The sequence below is a fragment of the Copadichromis virginalis genome, linkage group LG13 (assembly GCF_057382275.1).
Source record: "Copadichromis virginalis isolate Kocher_CV1m ecotype Utaka linkage group LG13, C_Virginalis_male_GT1.1, whole genome shotgun sequence".
Classification (NCBI taxonomy): Eukaryota; Metazoa; Chordata; class Actinopteri; order Cichliformes; family Cichlidae; genus Copadichromis; species Copadichromis virginalis.
The window spans coordinates 5,963,718-5,985,633 of record NC_140630.1 but is presented as its reverse complement, the minus strand read 5'-3'; the positions used below and the strand labels follow the sequence as shown (position 1 = coordinate 5,985,633).

Here is a 21,916-nt window from a genome sequence, read left to right as displayed (position 1 = left end):
TAATAATACGTGGTACATTTAGTAATTCCTCATCAAATCCAGTTTATTTGAAGAAAAACAAAAGTAGATGTAGACAAATGTATCATGATGCAGAATTGCAGCAAATTAAAGTGGCAGTTTCCAGTGCTTGGATGCAGATTTTTGAAACCATTCAGTGAGTAAAATGATGAAAAGCTATAATAAGTGATTTGATTCCTGCAGCAACAAACTGCAGGAATCAAATCTCAAGAACACTTTTAAAATTAAATGCAACACAGAACTTTTACATGGTGTGCAGTTCAATAAGACACAAAAAGAAGGGGGAGGGACAATGACCTTTGCACCTGAGTGTAGCCAGTAATATTTGTGCTTTTCCAGTTAGATGGCAGAATGTTTGAGGAATGTCTTATAAACCTTTAGGGTCAACCCGACAATCAATGCAACCTTCGATCAAAATACTGCAATATTTATTGCAGTATTTTGTGTGTTTAAGATATGCTTTGCCTACAAGCTGCAATCTCACGGTGGACATTTTGAAAACTTCTGGTGGGAAATGTATGCAAATTAAAAATAATACATGTATAAATACATATTTGAAAATCCTCCTAATCACGTAGAAGAGAAGTTGGATGATAACATTTTTGCTATATTTTCACTTATCCTATATTTTTGAAATTTGCCAACTGTGTATTAGATCCCATGTTATATCTAGTTGCTATCCATTGTAGTTAATGTAATCTAGGTAGAATTAAATGTACCTAGATTAATTTCCTCCTTGATATTTAAAAACTTTAAAATGATATAAAATGTATAAACAAACAATTGTATAAACAATTTTCCTTCATATATTAAGACAAGCTTGAGATGATAATGTTTCGTTTCCCACCAGAAGCATTTAAAAATCTGGGGCAGTTTAAGGTTCTTTTTTTAATCACTTCTGTTTAAGGAAAAAACATATTTCTGCCCTTATTTATGAACTAAATCTGAGCTCATTTTAATTGTTATGTACTTGGGTGTTAGTTGTGGTCAGGTGACTGTCAGCTGGGCTGTTCCCCTTTTGTTTAAAGTGAAGGAGATGCTGGTTGAACACGTTTCTTTACCTACTGTGATTAAAACCTTAACTGAGCTTTCTATAACCTCCACACAGGTCAGCTTTCCCAACAAGCCCGGACATGCACAGTAGGTGCTTGACTTGGATGGAGATGGATGTTTGAATCCGTCTTGGGGTTTGTCCAGAATATCCACAAATAAATTTGACCGCCTGTTCAGTGCTGAGGTTTCTCTGCTGGACTAGTCGTCCTGAGCGCTGCCTTCCTCCTCTTCCTCTGGCACAGAGCTTTCCAGCTTACCTGCACAGACAAATGTACCAAAGTCTGCTGAGTGAATTTCAGTTTCTACTGTATTCGAATGATTCTCATACACCTTGAAGGTGTATGCATTTGATTACCTATGCAATGAAAAGAAACCATTACATGATCATAATATTGTCATATAATTAACTTGAGTGTAGCACTTCAATCTTTTGAAAAGCTTTCTGTCGTGTTGTCAAAACACTAGAGAAGCTCGTGTTTTGACAAAACAAGAGAAGCTTTATATATTAAATACTTAATGAACGACAGCTTTACAATGTTATTGTTATAAAGACGATGTCTTTGGCTTCTGACTACTGAAATACATTCATGTTCAGTAGCACAAACGACTCAGAAACATATTTAGAAATGGTAAATGGCCTATATTTGTATAGCACTTTACTAGTCCCTAAGGACCCCAAAGCGCTTTACACATCCAGTCATCCACCCATTCACACACACTGGTGATGACAGCTACATTGTAGCCACAGCCACCCTGGGGCACACTGACAGAGGCGAGGCTGCCGGACACTGGCGCCACCAGGCACTCTGACCACCACCAGTAGGCAACGGGTGAAGTGTCTTGCCCAAGGAGACAACGACCGAGACTGTCCAACCCGGGGCTCGAACCGGCAACCTTCCGATTACAAGGCGAACTCCCAACTCTTGAGCCACGATCTCCCTTAGTGGATCAAAAAGGCAAAGATGTCCAAGTATTTTCTGTTTAAACTATTTTTTCATGCCTGTTATGCAGTTATTCCTCAGCCCTGTAAGCTCCCACCCGACTCCTCCATGAGCTGCACGAGTACAAGAGTTTAGGTTTGATGGGCAGCATCCAACTTTTAGTTTTCTAGCAGTTAGAAGTTATTAAAGGAGAACACTGTACTACACTGGAAAATGAGAGGTAAACATCCAAACACAACTACAGCCTTATCGTATCAGACGGTAAATGCAGCAAGAACTTTTAGTGTTGTTTTCTTCCCCCCTATAAGGATAATTCTGTTTGATGTGTGCTCATACGTGTAGCTTCTTTACAATCTTTACTCATTGTCAACAGTGTCAGCATCATGGACGTGTGAAGCGAGCCTTTAATTGTGAGATTAGAAACTGAAATCAGAGTTAGAGCTCAGTCAGACTTTTATGTTTATTTCTTAGCATTTTTACTCTTCTCTCATTTTAAAATATTTTTTTCTCAAATCAATAGAATAATAACATAAATTAATTCTTGTTTGAGTCTTATCAAGGCAGTGGTTTAAATGACACTGAGCCAGCTGTAAGGTCACATGTCTGACATCAGCTCAACTTTTATTTTGAACTGTAAATCAACCAAGATAAACTTTGAGAAAAGCTGATGGTTATTCAGAGTTGAAATGTTTGCCCAGAACAGGAAGAGACCTCTGGCAGAATCAGGAGGGGCAGCTGTCAGCTGCAGCTGGAGGGTGAGGAGACGGAGCTGAAAAGAGAAGCACGGCGAGATGACCAAACCCAAACTACAGGTGAGAGCAGGAAAGGTAATGACACTGCAATTATGGCTTATAATGAAACACCCTGCTGTCCACGCAGAATCTGAAATAGTTATTTGTGTTCATGGACATGAATTGTCAACACAAATTTGTAGATAATGTGTTGGGTTTCAGTAGTAATCAGAAACATCTGTGACACATACTTTTTCTAGATAAAGCTTTGCAACAGTAACCAAGAAACCAGGTTTTAAAAACGTGACAGACACTGTGGTCAGTGCCTCCAAAAAAGTCAGTACATTTAAAAAAAAAAAAAAAAAGGTCTTACAATGATACAAAAATCTGCTTGTAAACTCCTCCTACATGATCTGGCGCACAGGTACATCTTCCACCCCATATGATGACATCATCATGCTTCCCAAAATTACACATTTGTAGCTCGTGCTCCTATAACACCTTGTAAAAGCATATTATGATTTTAATTGCATGACTGTAACATGCACTTATATCAACAAGCCTTTTATATACACAGTATATCGTGACGTTAACTATTTGACTACTTCACAATCCGCCTAGCAACCACCTAACGATGGACTGTGTATTAATAACACAAATGAAGTGTGAAAATCTGAGATGTGTGTGCCACATTGGGCTGCTTTTGTGAGAGTGAAGTGATTTGTTCCACCATCAACCTTTCCAAACACCAAATGGGAATTCTTAGATTTTTAAAAGTGGAAAATATGAATTTTGCCATTATGTCCATGAATAAGAAGTGCAAGGAAAGAGTTAACCTGGTGAGATCACAGTAATTGATGAAGACCTCCTAATTCTCATTAACTGGAGGACAAAAAATAAAAATAATGAACACACAAAAGTATTTGGTAGCGCTTGCTGATACCGTACAGTTATCATAGTCCTCCTTAGTATTCCAAATACAGATTTGTTTATCCATCTGTTACTGTTACACCGTGTAAAGGCATCACTACTAATAATAATCATAACCATTGTCATAATGATATATCTGTACTTATAATACTGCATAATTCTTAATAGTGTGACATTATTATAAGATGCTAAGTATTTATATATAAAAAGTCCTTTATTTCTCTTGTTCTTTTTTCCATCCATGAGTCAAAATGTCAGGTTTTCTGGAAATTTTGACTTTCGAACTAAAACTCCTAACTCAGTTTTGCATTATGAAGGCAGTTTTAAGCTGCCTAACCTGAACTTTTGCCACTTTTGACAGGATGCAGTTTTAAGCAGGATTCAAAGATAAACCAGATAACAATGCATTTAACCACTTGTGATAGTAAAGCCACTTCTTCTCACAGCACATCCTGTCTGTGGATTGTTTTTATTTCCCCCCTCTCACGGCCTTGGGATTTAAAAACACCAGGACTCGTGCTGCATAAACCAAGCACTCCTTTACAACTCCACATGTTAATGCAGTGATGTGCAGATGCTGATCTCCAGATAATCACGTCGCTGCAGATATAAATGCTTTAATCTCTTAATGGTTGTCTCAGTCTGCTCTGCTCTATCCCACATGGCTTCATATTTAAAGGAGAGACAATAAGACATCGTCAGACATTTAGTTTTTTGTTTTTTTGTTGAGGAAGGAAAAAAATGTGCTGTTGCTTAAAACCACACTCAACATGAAGCCAAACCCCAAATGCAAAAATGTTTCAGCCTAAACGTATGTTTCTTTAAACGGTCTTGAGAAAGTAGGACAAAGACGTGCTTGAATATAATCTTTATTTTTACAGCCAAAGTTTTTAAAGTTGGTACATCCAGCTAAAATCTTTTATGTGCATGTGTGTGCGCATGAAAGCGCGTGAGAGCTGCTACCAAATCAAATCATACTGCATATAGGTGTAGCATAAGAGTGAAGCAGAGTGTTAATAGGATGTGATGAACACCAGTGAGAAAGATGAAGGGGAAAGTCTGTTACTGAGAGACGAGGAGATGAAAGGCGGCTATCGGGAGACAGAGTCCGGACTGGACACTTCCTTTTTGTGGTCACATGACAAATCTGAGAAATGGGAAGAGAAGAGGAAGGATGGAAGAAGGCACAAGAGTGGAATATCATGCAAAGCCACAGGAAGATAAGAGAGGGAGACACAGGAGTTGTGCTGTTAGTAGTCTCTTCTCAACAAATTTCAAATCACAGACTGTTAGTATGGAAATGTGAGCATACAGTGAAGGTTAGAGGATGTGCATCAGTGATTATTTTAGAGAAATAGCAGATTTTGGACACTCAGGATTTGAGTAAAAGCAGCAGCTGTTTACAGTCGCAGTTCTTCCTTTCTAATAGACTAGCTAAGAAAAATATCTGCTTCTTTAGCTGCTCGATGTTCAGCTTTCCTCACCTGCTCGTATCTGACTTTCTGTTTGCTGTGCGTTGCTGGGAGGTGGTTTTCTCAGGACTAGGCTGCGGTGGCTGATAAGAGCAGGCAGCTGAGAGACTAGAGCTTAATTTATAGTACTGCATTGAATCTTTGCTGTAGTGATCGATGTCGTTTGAATTTATACACTGGTGTGTCTGCATAACTCTGCTGTCAGAAGCAAAACTCCGCTAATAAATCCTGAACAACAGTTAATTTCATGGCTATACAGGAAGGAGAGAAGACTTAAAGCTGAGTGCAAACACAACTTTGAAATGTTTTTGCACTGGCAAAATGCGAGCTTGTTTATTATTTTAATGAGCAAACTCGATGCAACTACATCCCATTACAGTTTGTTTCATGGAAATATTGTCCTTGGGCTAATCAGTAAACTGTTTGCACTGCATCTATGCACTCATTATCGTCTATCCAAGGTTCAGTTTCAGTGTACTTTAGTGCACAGTACTGTAAATGTCTTTCTCCAACACTGTAATATTCCTCATAGTGGATCCTGTGGCCTTTCTGTTGGGACACGTAATCTCTCCAGCTATACCTGAGTCTTCTCTCCAAGGCAGGAGGCGCCAGTCTTATTAAAAAAAGGCACTTCAACAGTCTGCTTTCAGCATGAATCCCCCCCTTTTCTAACTATGCTGTCTGTGGCCCCTGGAGGATCTCCTGAGGATAATGGGTCATGCTTGCTCAGAAGATAATTACCCCCTTCAGCCTGACCTTGGAGAGGAGCTTGCTCACAAGTGTCTGACCAGGCCTGAATACATGGGTCCTAATTTAGAAAGGAAAATAACATGGATCTGCTGGCCTGTAGGCCCATACCTATTATTATATTCAATGCAGTACTATAAATGACACTGATATAGTTTCTGCGTATGCAAGCATAGCTAGATCTGCACGGGTTCAAGTGACACAACTTTCTTCACCGGTGTTGGCCAAATGTTTGTGCTGTTTAATATCCCTACACCTGAAGGTACAAAAGTCATAACAAACAATTACTTTGTAGTGAAGTGAGCGTTAAAAACAGTGGAAAGTGTTCAGGTTAGCAATTTAAATAGCATCATCACTGAATGGGCTATTTAATGTTAGGTCTTTTAGAGGACTGCACAAGCATGTCTGCACTGGCTGTTTCCATATAGTCCAAAAGGTAATACCGTGCATCAATGCAAATATAATTTTGTTTCTTGTTATTTTATTTTATGACACTTTATCTGCAGTACTTGCATGCAACTTAATCTGGCTTTTGCTGCTGGCAACTTCACAATATCATAATTTAGTCTTGAAATGAACGTGTGTGTGTGTGTGTGTGTGTGTGTGTGTGTGTGTGTGTGTGTGTGTAAGGCCAACTGTTTACTCCAAAAAGTCAGATTATGGTATGAGAACTGTGTTTTGGGTTTCAATTTTCCTCTGCCAACATTTAGTTGGCATGGAAGTCACTAAACTAGCTGACCTTGAAGTCAAAGTAAGTCATTATTGTGTAACAACTAGACAAAAGTGATTGGTTTGGGGTTTTTTTGGAGTACACTGCTGACCAGTTGGTGTTATGTATGCCCAGCTAAAAATATTTTACCCCCTGAACTGTTGCTCTCTGCCATTCCTCTCTCTTGATTGGCTAACAGCAGACTCGCCTCATTCCCATTGGCTTCCTCTGGCCCATTGTGATTACCCCACATTGCAGCGGTAACATAGAGCTCTGCTGTGACTGGGCTGAGCTCGCTGTCTGTCTCACAGAGCCCTGCCCCCAGAAGGTGTTGCTCCACCCCCAGCTGAAGCTCTGAGGAGAGAAGAGCACCTCTAGTGGAGATACACTTCAACTACAGGCACATCACTTTAGCGCAGGAACGGCTCAAGATAGCAAACGTAAAAAGGAATTTGTAGAATGAAAATGAAAGGGACCAAATTAGAAGACCAAAAAGTTAAACTGAAGGAGAGCAAAACAGATTGGGCTTCTAGTAACATCAGAGTTAAACCAGAGGAATATGTATCACTTGTAGAAGAAGTCTGTGAAGGTTCTCTGTCATCCAGTTGAATGTAGTCTAAGGAGCTTGGAAACAAAAGCATCTGGACCTTTTTAGGTTTCTTGAAGATCATCCGAGAAGCTTCTTTAGTTCTAAAAGCAATTGGTAGAGAGACATCTCTAAAGGACTGATTGTGACCCACACCCATTTTCACACCTTGGCTCATGTGATTAGGTAGAGGATCAATAGGGGGTCCATGACCCTCCTGGGAACATTCACATAGGTCTTCAAATCTGGGACTCTCCACCAATTGCTCTCAGATTTGAAGAAGCTTCTCGGGTGAGAGGTAAAAAGTCTTCAAGAAACCTAAAAAAATCCATACGCTTTTTCTTTTCAAGCTCCTTAAACTATCACTTGTAGATTTTTTGCAGTTGCTGATTTACTGTAAAAGTTTAGGCTGTTAAGGAAGAACTTTTGTATTTTATAAGTTTGTCAAATATAATACTGAATCACACACAGATCAAGGTTAATATAGTTGGAACTAAAAAACTTAAAAGTGTATTAATAATAATTGTTTATTGTTTGAATTAAAGGTTTTTGTTTTGTCAACAGTGTGTGCCTGATGAGGCTTTAATGAAATATAATATTTTTAAAAAAAAAGTACGACAGTGAGAGAAAACATATTAAACACCGCGCTGGGACAGTAGATTTATAAATAAAAAAATTTTCCTTATCCAACAAAATGTAAATGCTTGCTATGGATTTAGGGCATAGGCAGTTACTCAAGAGACTATTAGCCACACACACACACACACACACACACACACACACACACACACACACACACACACACACACACACACACACACACTCCCTCTTTCACTTAGTCTTACATACACACTCACTCAGCTGGGATCAATGAAAGAAAAGCTTTTACAGTCTCCACTTCCCGGAATCAAGTCAGTGCTGCACTCTCTGCCCAGACTTATATGTGCTGCGTTCTTTTTCTTTCCTCTTTATAATTTCCCCCCTAAAACACACACCTTTTTCTGCGTACTCCTAAAGCAGAGTTGTCCGTGCTCCCCGGATATAAAAAAATCACCAGTGTGTTTTTTCCCCCTCTTTTTTCTCAATCAGCCTCTCCTGTTCTGCAGCAGTTGCATCACTTCCTCTGATTCCTGCTTTCCATGTGGAATCTCTATAATAGTTTCATCAATTATTCAGCTCCAGCGACGATAACAAAATGACAAAAACTGCTACAGGAAAGTCATGCTAAAAGACATCAGACGGGTGCTTTTTGCATTGTTTTGCTGGCGACAGCTGAGACGCTGCCTGAGTTGACAAATGAATCTGTTCAAACAATTAAGTCCCTGCAAATCTGTGCTTCTGATCAAAGTATTCATCAGACCATTATTCACAGCCGATTATGAAGCGGCAGGAATGAATGGGCACCTCACAATCTGAGGCCATGGTTCTCAGTTGGAAAAGGGTGGCGTGAAATGGTAAATGGCCTGTATTTGTATAACGCTTTACAGATCCAGTCATCCACACACACACACACACACTGGTGATGGCAGCTACATTGTAGCCACAGCCACCCTGGGGCGCACTGACAGAGCCGAGGCTGCCGGACACTGGCGCCACCGGGCCCTCTGACCACCACCAGTAGGCAACGGGTGAAGTGTCTTGCCCAAGGAGACAACGACCGAGACTGTCCAAGCCGGGGCTTGAACTGGCAACCTTCCGATTACAAGGCGAACTCCCAACTCTTGAGCCACGATCGCCCAGAGTGGGACAAGTTGCTGCCCTAAGTAGACGAGTTTAAGTCGTATCTCTGAGTCCTGTTCATGAGTGAGGAGAGAGCAGAGTGAGGAGCTGATGGAGGGATTATTATTAGGCCTAGAGTACAGCATTTCTATGAACTATATTTGACATAAGTGGTTATTAATCCATCCATACTTTAAAGAGGACCTCTTCTGCTCAGTTCCACCTTCATAATTTTGTAATCTTGGACTCTAGAATTCCATGATTAACAGTTCAGAATCATTTTTATTCATATTATGCTGGGGCCCTTACTTCATCGTCTTCTGTCTGAACCAGGTTCTTTTGCCTTTCTTTGCTTTTAAAGCCACCCTTCCTCTAGATTTTGTCATTGGCTTCTCCTCATAAGTAGAAGTTTGAACGCCCAGAGCCGTGTCCATCTTCCTGAGGACATGTGCTCTCATCCCGAACCAAGACTAGAAAAAGCTGTCTGAAAATGAGCCTACAGAGGATTCTTCTTTTTTAAAAAACATTTGCCTGATTCCCTTTAATATAAACACCCACCGCTGTGGTAGGATATATATGTGAGCGATAATAAAGGAAAAAAGACGAGCCATTAGAAGTAACCCTGACTATCTTCTCTCTGTCACGCTGCCAGCTGGAAATCAGATCACAGGCTGGGAAAAACAGGGCCAGAGGCTAAAGAACAAAGAAGGCTAAAACTCAGACTAAAGAAAGGAAATCTTAAGAACAACAAATATGTGAAGCAAAACAAGCAGAGCTTCCATCCTAAAGGCAGAACATACAGATACCACAAAACTTAAGAGAGGAGGGAAGAGACTAGTGTGTACACAGCTGCAAGCAATGACACTGCAGACATTAGAGGGTATCGTATCAAAATTTTGTAGAAAAAAAAATCAATAGACTGAACGAAAATACACGCATAAGGACAAGTTTGTAGCTTTTATTCTGACTATAAATCATGTGTTAGTTATTGAATATTGCTGGTTGGATAACATTTTCTAACAACATGCGGATTGTCGGCTTGGTCTCCCTCAAATCAGACTGATTTTGATGAATGCCAAAGAGATACAATAAAGAGTCTGTTGCTAATTATCCAAAACTTTAAGCTCGTCTGAGTCAAAGATGTGTAATTGATTTATAAAAAAAAACATCAACAGTAGATGCTTTTATTTCTGTTTCTGTGCCTTTTCATAGACTACAAAGACAAACGCTGTCGCAGCTCCTTAAACATGTAGAATCTTTGCTTTTCTATCAGTGATGCTACATGTCTTTCATTATTGTTTTAATGCACATTTTGGTGTCTTTGTTGTTTCTGGTGCATCTCGTTGGTGTTTTAATTATAGGAAAAATGTGGCTTTTAAAACAATAGATAACATTTGGGCTTGTGATGCACCACATAAATCCTCATAATCCTCTCCTCGAGGGAAAACTGAGCTTTTATGCTTTTTATAGACATTGTACACATTTGGGGTTTTTTTTGTTGTTGTTGTTGTTGTTTTTAATTAAATGGAGACTAGGCTGGAACCAGCTGTGCATTTACCTTTCATGGAGGGTGGGGCATAGGTGCTCTGCTTCCTCTGAGAGGACTCTGAAGCCTGCAGAGCAAAAGAAAAGAAAATCATCTTTGTGACAAAAGTTCAAAATGAAAATTCTCCTCTAACCGTCAAATGACTGAGTGGAGTCCAAACATATCTATTTATCTGCTGTTGTGAATCTTTAATCATAAAAATCTTCCAATAATTGTTTTTCATTCAATAATCAATACATTATTTTTTGCAGTGAACCATGGCTAACAGTCAAATGGTTTGAAACATGAATATGTTTTTAAAAGGATGAAAAAAACACTTCATTATAATGGGTGGTTGCCTCCAGTTCATCTACACTATGATGTTAAAGTGATAGTTGGATACAGTAATACAAAATCAAAATTTGATTTTTTTTCTAGATTTATTAAAGATTGTCTAATTTTTATAGTTAGTATTTTTAAATTCCTTTTTTCATAAAATGACTGAAAACCTTAAAGATATTTTGCATTTCTGTCATAGATGAGACTGATTACAGTCATGTGAAAAAGAAATGTAACTAAAAGGTTGTTTTGCAGTACTTTATCAGTCGCTAACATCGTGGAGGTCTTTTTTTTTTTTTTTTTTTAATTTGCTTATACAGAGAAGATTATTATTTTCATCTGACAAATGTTTACCTGTTGCTGAGTTTCTCTTTTCCCTGTATCTGTGTGCATTTACAACTATATATACAAACCTGTGAGTCTCCACTGGCATTGTTCTGATCTCCAACATCTGCAGGAGAGATAAAACAACAGAAATTGAGCTTTATCCTTAAATCCATTTGCCATAACCTCACCTCTTTCTTTTGATTCTTTGCTTTCTTATTATCAGGTTTCCAGCTCAGTAGTGTGAATGCTGGCATTAAGAGTTCTCATGGGGGGCGGGGTCTGCCAGCTAGTTCACACCACATGGGTAATGGGTAGCGGGTTTTTAGTAATTTGGCTTCCTCTGTGGCCTGAAGCCATGCTGTGATCCACTTCAAAAACAGCACAGCTGCAGTTTGTACGCTTCCCAGTGCAACTTGTACTGGTGCTGGTCGTGTTAATCAGTATTGATCGCCCATACAGGCATGGAGGGATTATGAGAGAACAGGCCCCTGGTCATGTAAAAAGCCCCTCACCAGTATGCATGCAGTAACAATACACCCACACGGGAGGAGGTGCAAAACAATTCAGTTTTGAGTCTCTGTGGTTGTTTCTTCACCATCTGCTCGGATCTTTTTCTATTATTTCTGCACCTACTTTTGGCTGTCAGATTTTTACTGTGGTCAAAACATGTCATTGCTATCTATAGAAGATTTTGTCTGTAGAGAAATGAATTAGTTATTTTATTTCATTCTTTATTTTTGGCAAACACATAAAACCTAAATCACAAATTAACAAAAAGAACAGTTACCGTTATGATATTATTGATGAGTTGAAATATCAATATAGTATAAATACATTTTTAAGCATAATTTTTATTTGTCAATAACGGGATCTGTATTTTTTTTATTGCTTTACATCTGTTTCTGTTGTGCATCTTGTTTTGCTTGATTTGCATCTCTTGGCAGTTTTTCATGTTATTCTTCCAACTTTTCTGCTTTTTGTATTTCTGTGTCTGCTTTGATTTAACAGCCTTAATCCCACTCAAAGCACCAAAAGCTTTTAGTGCCAGGAACCTGTTACAAGAAGCTAAAGGGTTCCTATTCTGCTGTTTGCCTGTGTTTCCACTGCACTCGTAAAGCCTGAAAAGGTTTATTCGGCTAAAATAGTAATGACTCTTTCTACATGTGTGTTACATCTCAGCTGACTCCATCTCTGTCCTCAGTCTGTGTCAGGGCTGCAGGTCTGTGCAATTTAGAAAATAACATTTTATTTCTCCGGGTGCCCACCACTGCTTACTCGTCCTCGTGCTCATTGAAACCACAGACTGTATACAAAAGATGGATGTAGTATCCAGATCTTAAATTATGGCCTGACTGTTACGATGGCCACTGTGACAGATTTGGTATAAACACAGAAAGTGCAAAAGTAGCTTCTGGATTGCAGCGCTTTTAACCTGCATCCCTATTAATGACCAGTAGGGGGCGATTTCTCTGTTTGCAAAAACAAGACTGGCTGTATAAAAGTTTGTGAGAAAACACAGTAGAGCTGCAATCGCCACTCCTAAAGTTCCTAAATTTTTATAAAATATTAGTGACTCTTCTGAAACTTGTGGGTTAAATAATTCACTGTAAAATAATAACACTCTGAATGCATCAGGAGTAACTCAGGGTCGGGTGCCTTGCGTAAGAACACTTTGGCTTGCAGACCGCAGCCACAGTAATGTTTTGGGGGTTTTTTTTTAACTTAATGTGAAACATATCTGCCATCATTTCAAAGAGTGGAAAAATATTGAAACTAATTAGCAAATTTAGAACATTGGGTCTGCAGTTCCTGTCCCAGTGACCTTATTTGAAAGCATGTGGTTGCTTCTTGCTTTCACAGCTGCCAGCTGCTTCTCCTCCTACAGACCGTCGGGTGAACTGACTGAAAATTAGGAAGAACTACAAATTTAAAGTGGTTTTAGGTCATAATTGGTTAATGGAAATGGTGAGATTAAAAAGAATATTCATGTTTATACCACAGACGATAAAACATTTAGATTTATGTGCAGCCTCTCTCAAGACTCTCACTGTTGTGTTTTGAGTGTCATTTGCTAGATAAAGAGGAAGGAGTGAAAAATAACCAAGGTTTAAAAATGAAAACAGTCCTTTCTTTAACTAAGACTTGAAAATCATGAGCTTTAGATTCTTTTTGTGCATAGCATAGCCAATCATGCACAGAAAGATCGAGATGATTTGTGGCTGCCCTCTGCTGAGAATATTTCTCTCTGTGTGTTGAAGATACTGAAGTTGTTTCTGTCTGTCTCGCTCTCTGGCTTTTTTTTTTCCTTTTAAGCAACATTTTTGGGATTTTTCTTTCTTTAGAAATGGACAAAATGGCAGCTTAAAACCAAATCGGGCGCCTGCAGAGCTCAGTGCAGTTGTAATGGGACCAGCCTCAGAGCTGAGCTCACAGAATGGAATCAGCGTGATTATTCAATCAGTCGGTTCCCGTGTAGAGGGATTTATAACAGCTTAGAGCACAAACACACACTCTGCAGGCATCCATCAGCCCGCTCTAAACACTCAGATCACTTACCAAAAGTAATCTAATAAAGGTTCCATTACAGCTGCTGCTTTTCAGCAGCCCGTCTCCCACTCTACCTCTCACCCTTTCTCATTTCCTCTTTCCCTGTCTCACCTGTGCCAGGTTGTCTGTAGATCTGCAGAGTGGCAGGAGTTGGTCTTCTGCGGCGGATCTGAGGTAAACACACACACATTTTCATCATTAACCCTTGAAATCATTCGTTGGCTTTGGGAACACTAACTTCAGTCCATTGTCCAAATAAACCTTTATGAAAAATACCAGCTGGAACAAACTGTCCCGACTATCGCAGTGTAAAGAAACACAACGCTGTGCATCTGTGTAAATGTAACAGTGTACTCTTATTAGCAGGGTGAGGTTTATGGGTTTATGATCCCCAGTGCATATTAAAATTACAGTCTGCTACTTAAACTTTTATTACTTGATTCAAGGTTTAAAAGCACATCTTTCCCACAAACCACGCTGTGATAAAGTAACTAACTAAAGTAAACTAACAACTGCCTGACTTAATATTTATTTTTCTACCTCATTCTTTGGAAGAGTGTAATATTGAGGACATTTCAAATCCAAATTTCTAATTTTTAAATGCAACTCGTAGTCTATATTCCCAAAGATTTAATGCGCAGACACTTTGGCAACAGTCCCTAACCCTTGCAGTGCATGTTTTCTGGGTTTTCCTGGCTCAGAACCAGCCTGTGGGTGTACAACTGCACATTGAAGTAAACACTATACAGTAAGGGCATTCAGTCTATAATCATATATGACTAAAAAGATCACTTGACCCTTACTGGAAGGTGGCTTTTCAGGAAAAGAAAAAAATGATAGCCAGTAGTAAAAAATGCACACTGTCGTTCATTGTTTATTTGACAGGGAGAGGTTGGTGCGATGGTATCTCTTAAAACCATCTGTGAAATTTATCTGTGATTTGTGGGAATGCTGACACTTTCTGAGGCAGTCACTCCCCCAACATTAGATGCAGGGGGCCCTAATCAGTCACTGTTCATCACCAACTTCCTCAAACAGTCCATAAAGATGTCAGGAAAAAGCAAAGAGCAGCAACTCCCTGATATATGACGGTTAAGCTTGTTTGTAAAAGCAGCTTATGCTTCTTCCTCTTAGAGCCACTCAGGATCAGCTAAAGAAAAAATGTGCCTCTGCCAGGCTTCTCCACATTTGAGGAAACGGTCAGTTAGTAAGAATTATCCCATTTTACCATGAATGCCTTTGAACCAAAGTAACCTAGAAGAAAAGGTGAGCAAGATTTCTTGGGATTTCCGTCATCAGCTACTTGTAAAACAAACAAGGAAAAGCATTTCTGATTCCTGGAAGAGATGGGAGTAAATACACTATGTAAAAGTTTATGGAAGTTACAGTAAATAAGTCACTGTTAAATTATTTAAATGGTATTTCAGTGTGTATTTTTTTCTGTAATTCTTCATATCATTTATTCAAAGTCACATAAATCTCCTGCACTTAAACGCCTGACCAACAGATGTGAAAACAAAGCACTTAAAAGTGTCACATGCACTGCAGCTCAAACACAGCGTACCCATTAAATACACATGCTGTCAGCCAGATACACAAACGGCCGTTTTCATAATGCCGACTTGCGCACATGCTCTGCACCCACACACCGAAAATTCCCGATAACACACGCAGGACATAAAAGCCCCATTCAGCTCTCACATGCATGAGCCAAACTCTTTGGCCCACACATGCTCGGATACACTCACATGTTCGGCAGCCTGTGGGTCAAGCTGTCCCTGCAGCGGAGGCACAGCGAACTGGATCTTCTTTGGACTGCTGGGCTCCATTATTACTGACTGAGAGATAGAAAGAAAGACAGAGGAGAGAGAGAGGATGTGTGTGTGTGTGTGTGTGTGTGTGTGTGTTTGTGTGTCAAGGAGGGAGGGAATAGAGAGGGAGTGTGGGAGTGGTCTCCTCTTGGCCGATGTGGTCCATTATCACTAATTGACAGATGTGAAGAGCTAGAGAGAAAATGACGGGGGGGGGAGAGCAGCCAAGTCAGTGCAGTGTTTTCCGAAACAACATCTGATATTTACTGAAATAGTAAATTTACTCAATTATTTCCAATCTCATGATATTATTCTGTTCATAGAGTGCAGATGTGCCTGGCCTGATCTCACATGTTCACTTGAGCTGCTTCAATTTACATCTTTCACTTCACCACTAGAAGCCACATTTAGCCCCAGATCAATGCTATTTGAGGTCTGTTACGCTTGAAAGTTATAAGAGTATGGCATTGATTTTATGATGGAAAAAGACCATGTGACCAAAGATGGCAACAACAGGCCTCCATCGTAACTTTTTCTCAATTTAGCAACATGAGTAGGAATCTGCAGCCGTGCTCTGCTTAGGCATGGTGGAGGAAAATACTAGCACTGAGGTTTTGCAGGTATATCATGGCCACCTTATTAGTTTAGAATGCTTGTATACAGGTAGATGACAACTTAAAGGGAAAGCCTGAAACCCTTGACCCCTGCAGGGAGGATATCTGGTGAATCTGTTATGCTACATTTGGTTTGGGTGCTCTAGAGTGAAGGTTTGCTGCAAATCGATGCAAAGCTGCTCTGAGGGATCACATTTATTCCATAATGAAATATTTTTGCCCTGATGGGAGTCGTCTCTTTCAGGATGACATCCATGGGAAACGAGGATGAGGATGAAAACGGTGTGAATCATCTGCCGTGACCTTCACAATCACCAGATCTCAGCCCAGCAGAACACCCGTGGGAGATTTTGGACCAATTTTATTTTAAACCATCACCGAAACACAAAATGACAAGCTGTGCTTTATGCCTCCACAGAATTGATGCCAAGCTGCACTGAAGCTGTTCTGGTGTTACATGTTTATTTTATAAAGCTGCTACAATAGTTATTCCGTTTATTTTGTCACCTGTCTGCATCTTTTCATTTAGAAACCAAGAAAAGAAAATCTTAATGAGATGCTAACGTTTTGCTGCATACAGAGTTTTGCCACCAATGAAAGATTTCATTAGTTTGTGTAATTTTTAAATGGTGAAATATAAGAGGAAAATGCACGAGTTTAAATAATACATTTAATGTGTGGTGAAGTTATAGTTTTGGTGTTTGATTATAGAAGCACGTATAAAATCATTTTGTATGTACTGAGGGAAGTTAAGAGTAAAAAAAAAAGGAAGAACGGGAATGAAGAAAAGTCATCCTCCCCTTTGGTTCTCTGCAGATCTGCAGCATTTACATGTTCTACCCCCAACTCTGAAAAAACGCCATCCTTTACCATCAATGACATCAGTGCATGTTTGTGCGTGTGCTGGCAGCCATAGTGGAAACAGTGTGTCGCAGTGGAGACATCTGGAAACTTGGTGGCTACTGTAGGTGGAACAAACCACACACGCATCATACAAAGAGCCTCTTGTTAGTTTTTTCATGCACTTGGAAACCGTCCAATGCTATTCTGTGAAGGTGAGACAGAAAAGACTGTTGTGTTATCTGCAGCGTACAAGCACCTGCATTTTACCCTCGTAACAGTCGAGTTCCTCTGTGCGGGGCATGACGTGAGATCACGGGTAACATGTTCTACCAGAATTGCTGTGAGTACTTGAGAGGATAATGGAATACATTAAGGAAAAAGGAAAGAAATGAGAACATCTGACAGATCGCTAAGAGCCGATCTTATCTTGGTCTTTTTAGCCATTTAAGCAATGCAGTATCCATCAGTCAACTCGTTTTGGTCCAAAGTAAAAAAAACAACAAAATTTTAGATGATATTATCCACTGTAAAAATAATAATAATAAATATCCTAGATAGATGTAGAATAAAATAATCAAATATGCTAAAACCCCTCAGTCTCACTCTCACCCACAAAACACCATACACATTACAAAACCTTTGGTAACCACACCAACCCAAATAATGTATATATAGATAGATATAGAATAGCGGTAGGACTACATGCCTTTAGAGCCAGAGTCTTAAGTTCGAGTCCCAGTATATCCAGTAAGGGGCAGAAACAAGAAGGCATTGGTAGGCAAGAGATGAAAATAGGGTGCTCTTGAAATGGGTTGCAAATGTTGTCTATAGGCATCTTTCATACCCAACAGCCGCATTAATGACAAAAACTATTAGCAATAGTCTTCTTCTGACATTTGTAAGAAGGGACTGCTCTCACGACTGGACAAGGTACAACACAGGTTGGGGGAGAGAGATATAATCACTCCCACCTGAGATGTTATTTATCAAGACTACCATAATAAACCCAACATAAAAATCAGAATAAAGGATAAAACAAATGTTGACTGATGCCGATGAAAGAAATTTCATAAGAATGTGTTGTGGTGTATCTAGAAACTTTAGACCAGAAGGAGACACAGCGAGAAAATATTACTGGATCCAGGCATATCATTAATGCTCGATGTGTAAATGTCTTTAATAAAAATCTATACAGCATTCCAGGAGATGACACGAATTCTTCAGGGGTTGCTTCAGAGCGAGAGTCCAGCATTAAAATCTGCCAGATACAGAGGCACTGGCTTTGGTGAAATCTTGTGAATGCAGCTGAAAGTAGCAGAATTCTTCATGCAGGTCATCAGAATTCAGATTTACAGCTTCATCACGAACACTTTCACCTCAAGACAGAACAATTTATTACAAGCTGGTACTTTCTGAACCCTGGTGTTTGAAAAGGCCTCCCACCTACAACTGATAAAAAGTAACTCATTTCGTCGCCGTTTTGACGGATACTTTACTCAAGGACAGACTTCCCAAAATGACATTTAACTAAAACTGTAATATAAAAAAAAAATACAAATTTGATGATCGAGCAGTCCTTATGTGACTCTCTCTTGTTTATAAGCCCCTCCTACTAGATGAGGTTTCCACGCAGGATTCAAACAAAACTGTCCTTTACGATTGCATGCATGTGATGTATGCAGGGGAGGTCCACTCTCCCAGACAGGATTATTGCATTATTGTTTACAATGACAAAACATTAATTTAATGCCTTATATTCACATTTCTTTATTGGTTTTTTCACATGCTTAAGGGCTGTATACAACACTGCAGGGCACTGTATTACCAGGGCAGCTGTGTACTGCTGTAATGACTCCAGTGTGTGTGAGGAAAGTACATACAGTAATAACACTGGCATGGTTGTGCAGTAAGTGTTTGCAGATGTGTGCAGGATGCATTTGGAGCCTGAAGAGGTGCATATAACATAGGAAACGTGTGCAGAGGTGGAGGTATATATTGACCCTGACGTACGAGAGGAGGAATATAGTCAGGCTGAAGATGTGGTGGCTGCCGCGGGCATGGGAATGGTACAGAGGGAGGGATATTGTCTCTTCTTCCTAAGGTTCCCCCTCTCTCTGGTCGGCAGATGGTGTAGGTGGTGTCATTCTTGTGTTTTTGGGGCAGCACCTGGAGGTGAAGGGTGGAGGTGACTTGGCGAGGGTGGGGCAGGAGACTGACAGACTTGGTTAGCCGAGGTCTTTTGAGCATCCCCTTCATCCTTCCCTTATCCTCTGGAGTCTCAGAGTTCTCCGCTCGCCTGTCACCATCCTGCCCTCCAGAATCAGGTTCAGCAGTGTCTTCACACACAGGCCTCACTGGTGTCTCTTCTACGACGATCCCAGTAAAGCAACTGCTGCTGGAACTGGACTCTGCTTCTGAGTCGGACTTAACCTCTGATCCAAAGTCTTCGTCAGATGAGCTGGACTCACTCCTGCCCCCCCACCGAGACCTGAAGTGTGCCTTGTGGTTGTAGCAGTCAGGGCAGCGAGATAGACTCTGGAGTTAGAATAGAATAGAATAATCCTTTAATTGTCCCACAAGGGGAAATTTGGTTGTATCAGCTCACTTTGGAGTAGAATCAGCAGGAGATAAGGACATGCATGCAGGTCCTCCTCCTAAAACACTGAAACACTGCTGGCAATTCCCCAGATTTACACAAATATTGTAGAAAAGAAAAAACATTAAACCTGTTAAACTGGACTTATAGCCTCAGTATTAACATTTTGACTGCTGCCATGTTTGTTAGGATCCAGAAGCGACCATATTTTGACTAGTTGGAAACATCCAGGACTTAAAAATGAAGCCGAATTTGGCCCTAAAAGTGAGTCAATCCCAACAGAAAATACAAGGCCCACCTTTTCTGGATTGATAAACTCTGCTTACCTGTGTTACTGAACTTGAGCTCTCATACGATAATATGGTTTGTAAGAGCATGGAAAAGTCGCTGATGAAATGAACTTAGGCTTCATAGATACAGAAGGAAAATTCCTATTATGGTTAAGCCCCACCCCTTCATTTTCAAACCTGTTGTTTACAGGAGCAGCCAATCAGAGGACACTGACTTAAGGGAATTGAGGGCTGAAACAAACCTTTGTCTGACAGATGCAGAATATTTTGAGCTGTGAGTCACACAAACTCTACCCGGATACAGTCTAAGAATTTAAAAACCAACAGATCTCTTTCAAGCGGCAATTTCTCACATCATTTAAAAACATAGGTTAATACCTTTGATTGTTTTTGACGATGTGCTTGATTGTCCTCAGTGTTTTGTTCAGAATCTGAGTGAAGTCCTCCAGACTCGTCTAGAAATCAGATGGAGAAGAAAACGTGAAGGAAATAAGATGCACAACTACACGCATAACAAAAAAGAAAGACAGGTGGTTATTTGTGTTAGGGTTTTTTTGAAGCTACAGTTTGTTGAATTCTAGATTCTACATGAATATACAAACGCACAATCACCTGTGGCCTCTCATTACACAACATTTGAAAACACCTGTCCTACTTCAACACACTAGCAAGAAGTTGAATGGTTACATTTTCTTAGCTGACAATAAAAAAAAAATACTACCAACCCATTAATAATCCGTATTAAAACTGAACCCAGTTGGAAAACAAACCAGAGAAATTACACTTATTTACTAGTGTTTGAGCAAAATGTTACAAATCACATTTAAGTGACTGAGTCTGGGCTCAAGTACTTTGAGATTAACAGGAATTCACATTTGCTATTTGAGAACATATGAGGTCATGTTCATTTTGATTTAAAGTCGTTTTGATAACTAATGAATGATTTCAGGCTCAGGATTTTTTCTGTCAAAGAACAAAATATGTCCTCACTCAGTTTGCAGCAGTACAGACTGAGCAGATTAATTGGTGAGAAAAACAGTCCTAACCAATTTCAGCTGTTAACCCTGCGTAATGTGTGGCATAGTAAAGTTTGTACTTGCTACTTCTTAAGATAACAAGTTATTCATTTATCACAAAGCACACTCACCCATGCTTCCCCGTTCTCTGCCTCAGGTCCGGGATACTTCTGCTTCACACACCTGCGTGTCTTTGTGCAAATGAGTGCCAGGTGAGGGCGTTTTGATATGTGCTGTTTGAGGAAGAGACACACTGAGCTCATCGCTGTCAGAAAATAAATAAAATAAAGAGCCGACTTCCAACCACAGATCGACACACACAAGCACATATGCATACACACACCTTTTGTAAACACGCAACAGGATCATCGTCCAGGCCCCTCCACAACCTCCCACCAGCTGAATAAACACAAAGCTCCTATTAAAAGTCTTAAACTGCTGTTGATTTATGGGCAGGTAGTATATGCATGCGTGTTAAAGGTCTATATAAACCCTTAAATATGAAAGGAAAAAAAAAACCACCTTCAGTTTCAAACATTTCTTTATTCAGACAATGAAAATCTGATCTGATACAACCACTTACGTCACTCAGAGACAGTTAAGGCATGAAAATCTCTGCTGGTTTGGCCACAACAAATACAAAATAATCCGCAAGAAGAAAAAAAGAGATTTGGGAGTAACTCAGGAGTGTAATATTTAAGCTTCTCTCTCTCTCACATCAGAGCTTGTTGACTGAGGTGTTTAAGGGCAGGATATTTATTTATTTATTTATTTATTTGGGGGGGGGGTTTCCAAAGAATCCTGAACACATGAATCTACAGCTAAACAGTTTGCTTAGCATGGAAATGTGGAAAGGGCGGCTTACACGTAACACAGTCAGCCTCCCCGTACTTGCAAAGATGACTCATTAAGATATGGGCGGGATCTCAATATCTGGATGCAAAAGAACAGCAAGAAAAACATCTTTATATTTATTTTAAAATTCATATATCTAGAGTTTGTAATATTCTTCTTACATAGCTCAGCAAATATATTCTGATGAGTTCTCTCCCCTGCATTCATCAGCTCATTGTTTATGCATGGTCTACGGCTTCTCTGGGCA

General features: G+C 39.8%; 2 protein-coding genes across 3 annotated transcripts; both read right to left on the bottom strand.

Annotated features, from left to right (window-relative positions):
- Positions 1-17: 17 nt before the first annotated feature.
- On the bottom strand, positions 18-15,534 carry LOC146695128 (protein phosphatase 1 regulatory subunit 1C-like). Of its 2 annotated transcripts, XM_085477040.1 has the most exons (6): positions 15,393-15,534; positions 13,756-13,813; positions 11,184-11,221; positions 10,465-10,519; positions 6,752-6,955; positions 4,535-4,820 (listed from the first exon to the last, which is right to left on the bottom strand). In XM_085477040.1, exons 1-6 carry the CDS (start codon positions 15,471-15,473, stop codon positions 4,765-4,767), a joined length of 492 nt encoding a protein of 163 aa, XP_085333166.1. In that variant the 5' UTR covers positions 15,474-15,534; the 3' UTR covers positions 4,535-4,764. The 2 variants fall into 2 exon arrangements, with proteins under 2 accessions (XP_085333165.1, XP_085333166.1); XM_085477039.1 differs by lacking the exons at positions 4,535-4,820; positions 6,752-6,955 and adding an exon at positions 18-1,328 and having other exon boundaries at positions 15,393-15,512.
- Positions 15,535-18,088: 2,554 nt separating this feature from the next.
- LOC146695127 (uncharacterized) lies at positions 18,089-21,041 on the bottom strand. The gene is made up of 3 exons (XM_085476703.1): positions 20,946-21,041; positions 20,177-20,253; positions 18,089-19,447 (listed from the first exon to the last, which is right to left on the bottom strand). Exons 1-3 carry the CDS (start codon positions 20,947-20,949, stop codon positions 18,734-18,736), a joined length of 795 nt encoding a protein of 264 aa, XP_085332829.1. The 5' UTR covers positions 20,950-21,041; the 3' UTR covers positions 18,089-18,733.
- Positions 21,042-21,916: the final 875 nt, after the last annotated feature.

Excerpts from the sequence above, each read along its gene's own strand:
- LOC146695128 (XM_085477040.1), bottom strand. The coding sequence starts at position 15,473 with ATGGAGCCCAGCAGTCCAAAGAAGATCCAGTTCGCTGTGCCTCCGCTG. Across the intron at positions 13,814-15,392 it reads ACCCACAGGCTGCCGAACAT|ATCCGCCGCAGAAGACCAAC; the intron begins GTGAGTGTATCC and ends TGTTTACCTCAG. Across the intron at positions 11,222-13,755 it reads CTACAGACAACCTGGCACAG|ATGTTGGAGATCAGAACAAT; the intron begins GTGAGACAGGGA and ends TCTCTCCTGCAG.
- LOC146695127 (XM_085476703.1), bottom strand. Across the intron at positions 19,448-20,176 it reads ATCGTCAAAAACAATCAAAG|AGTCTATCTCGCTGCCCTGA; the intron begins GTATTAACCTAT and ends TTCTAACTCCAG.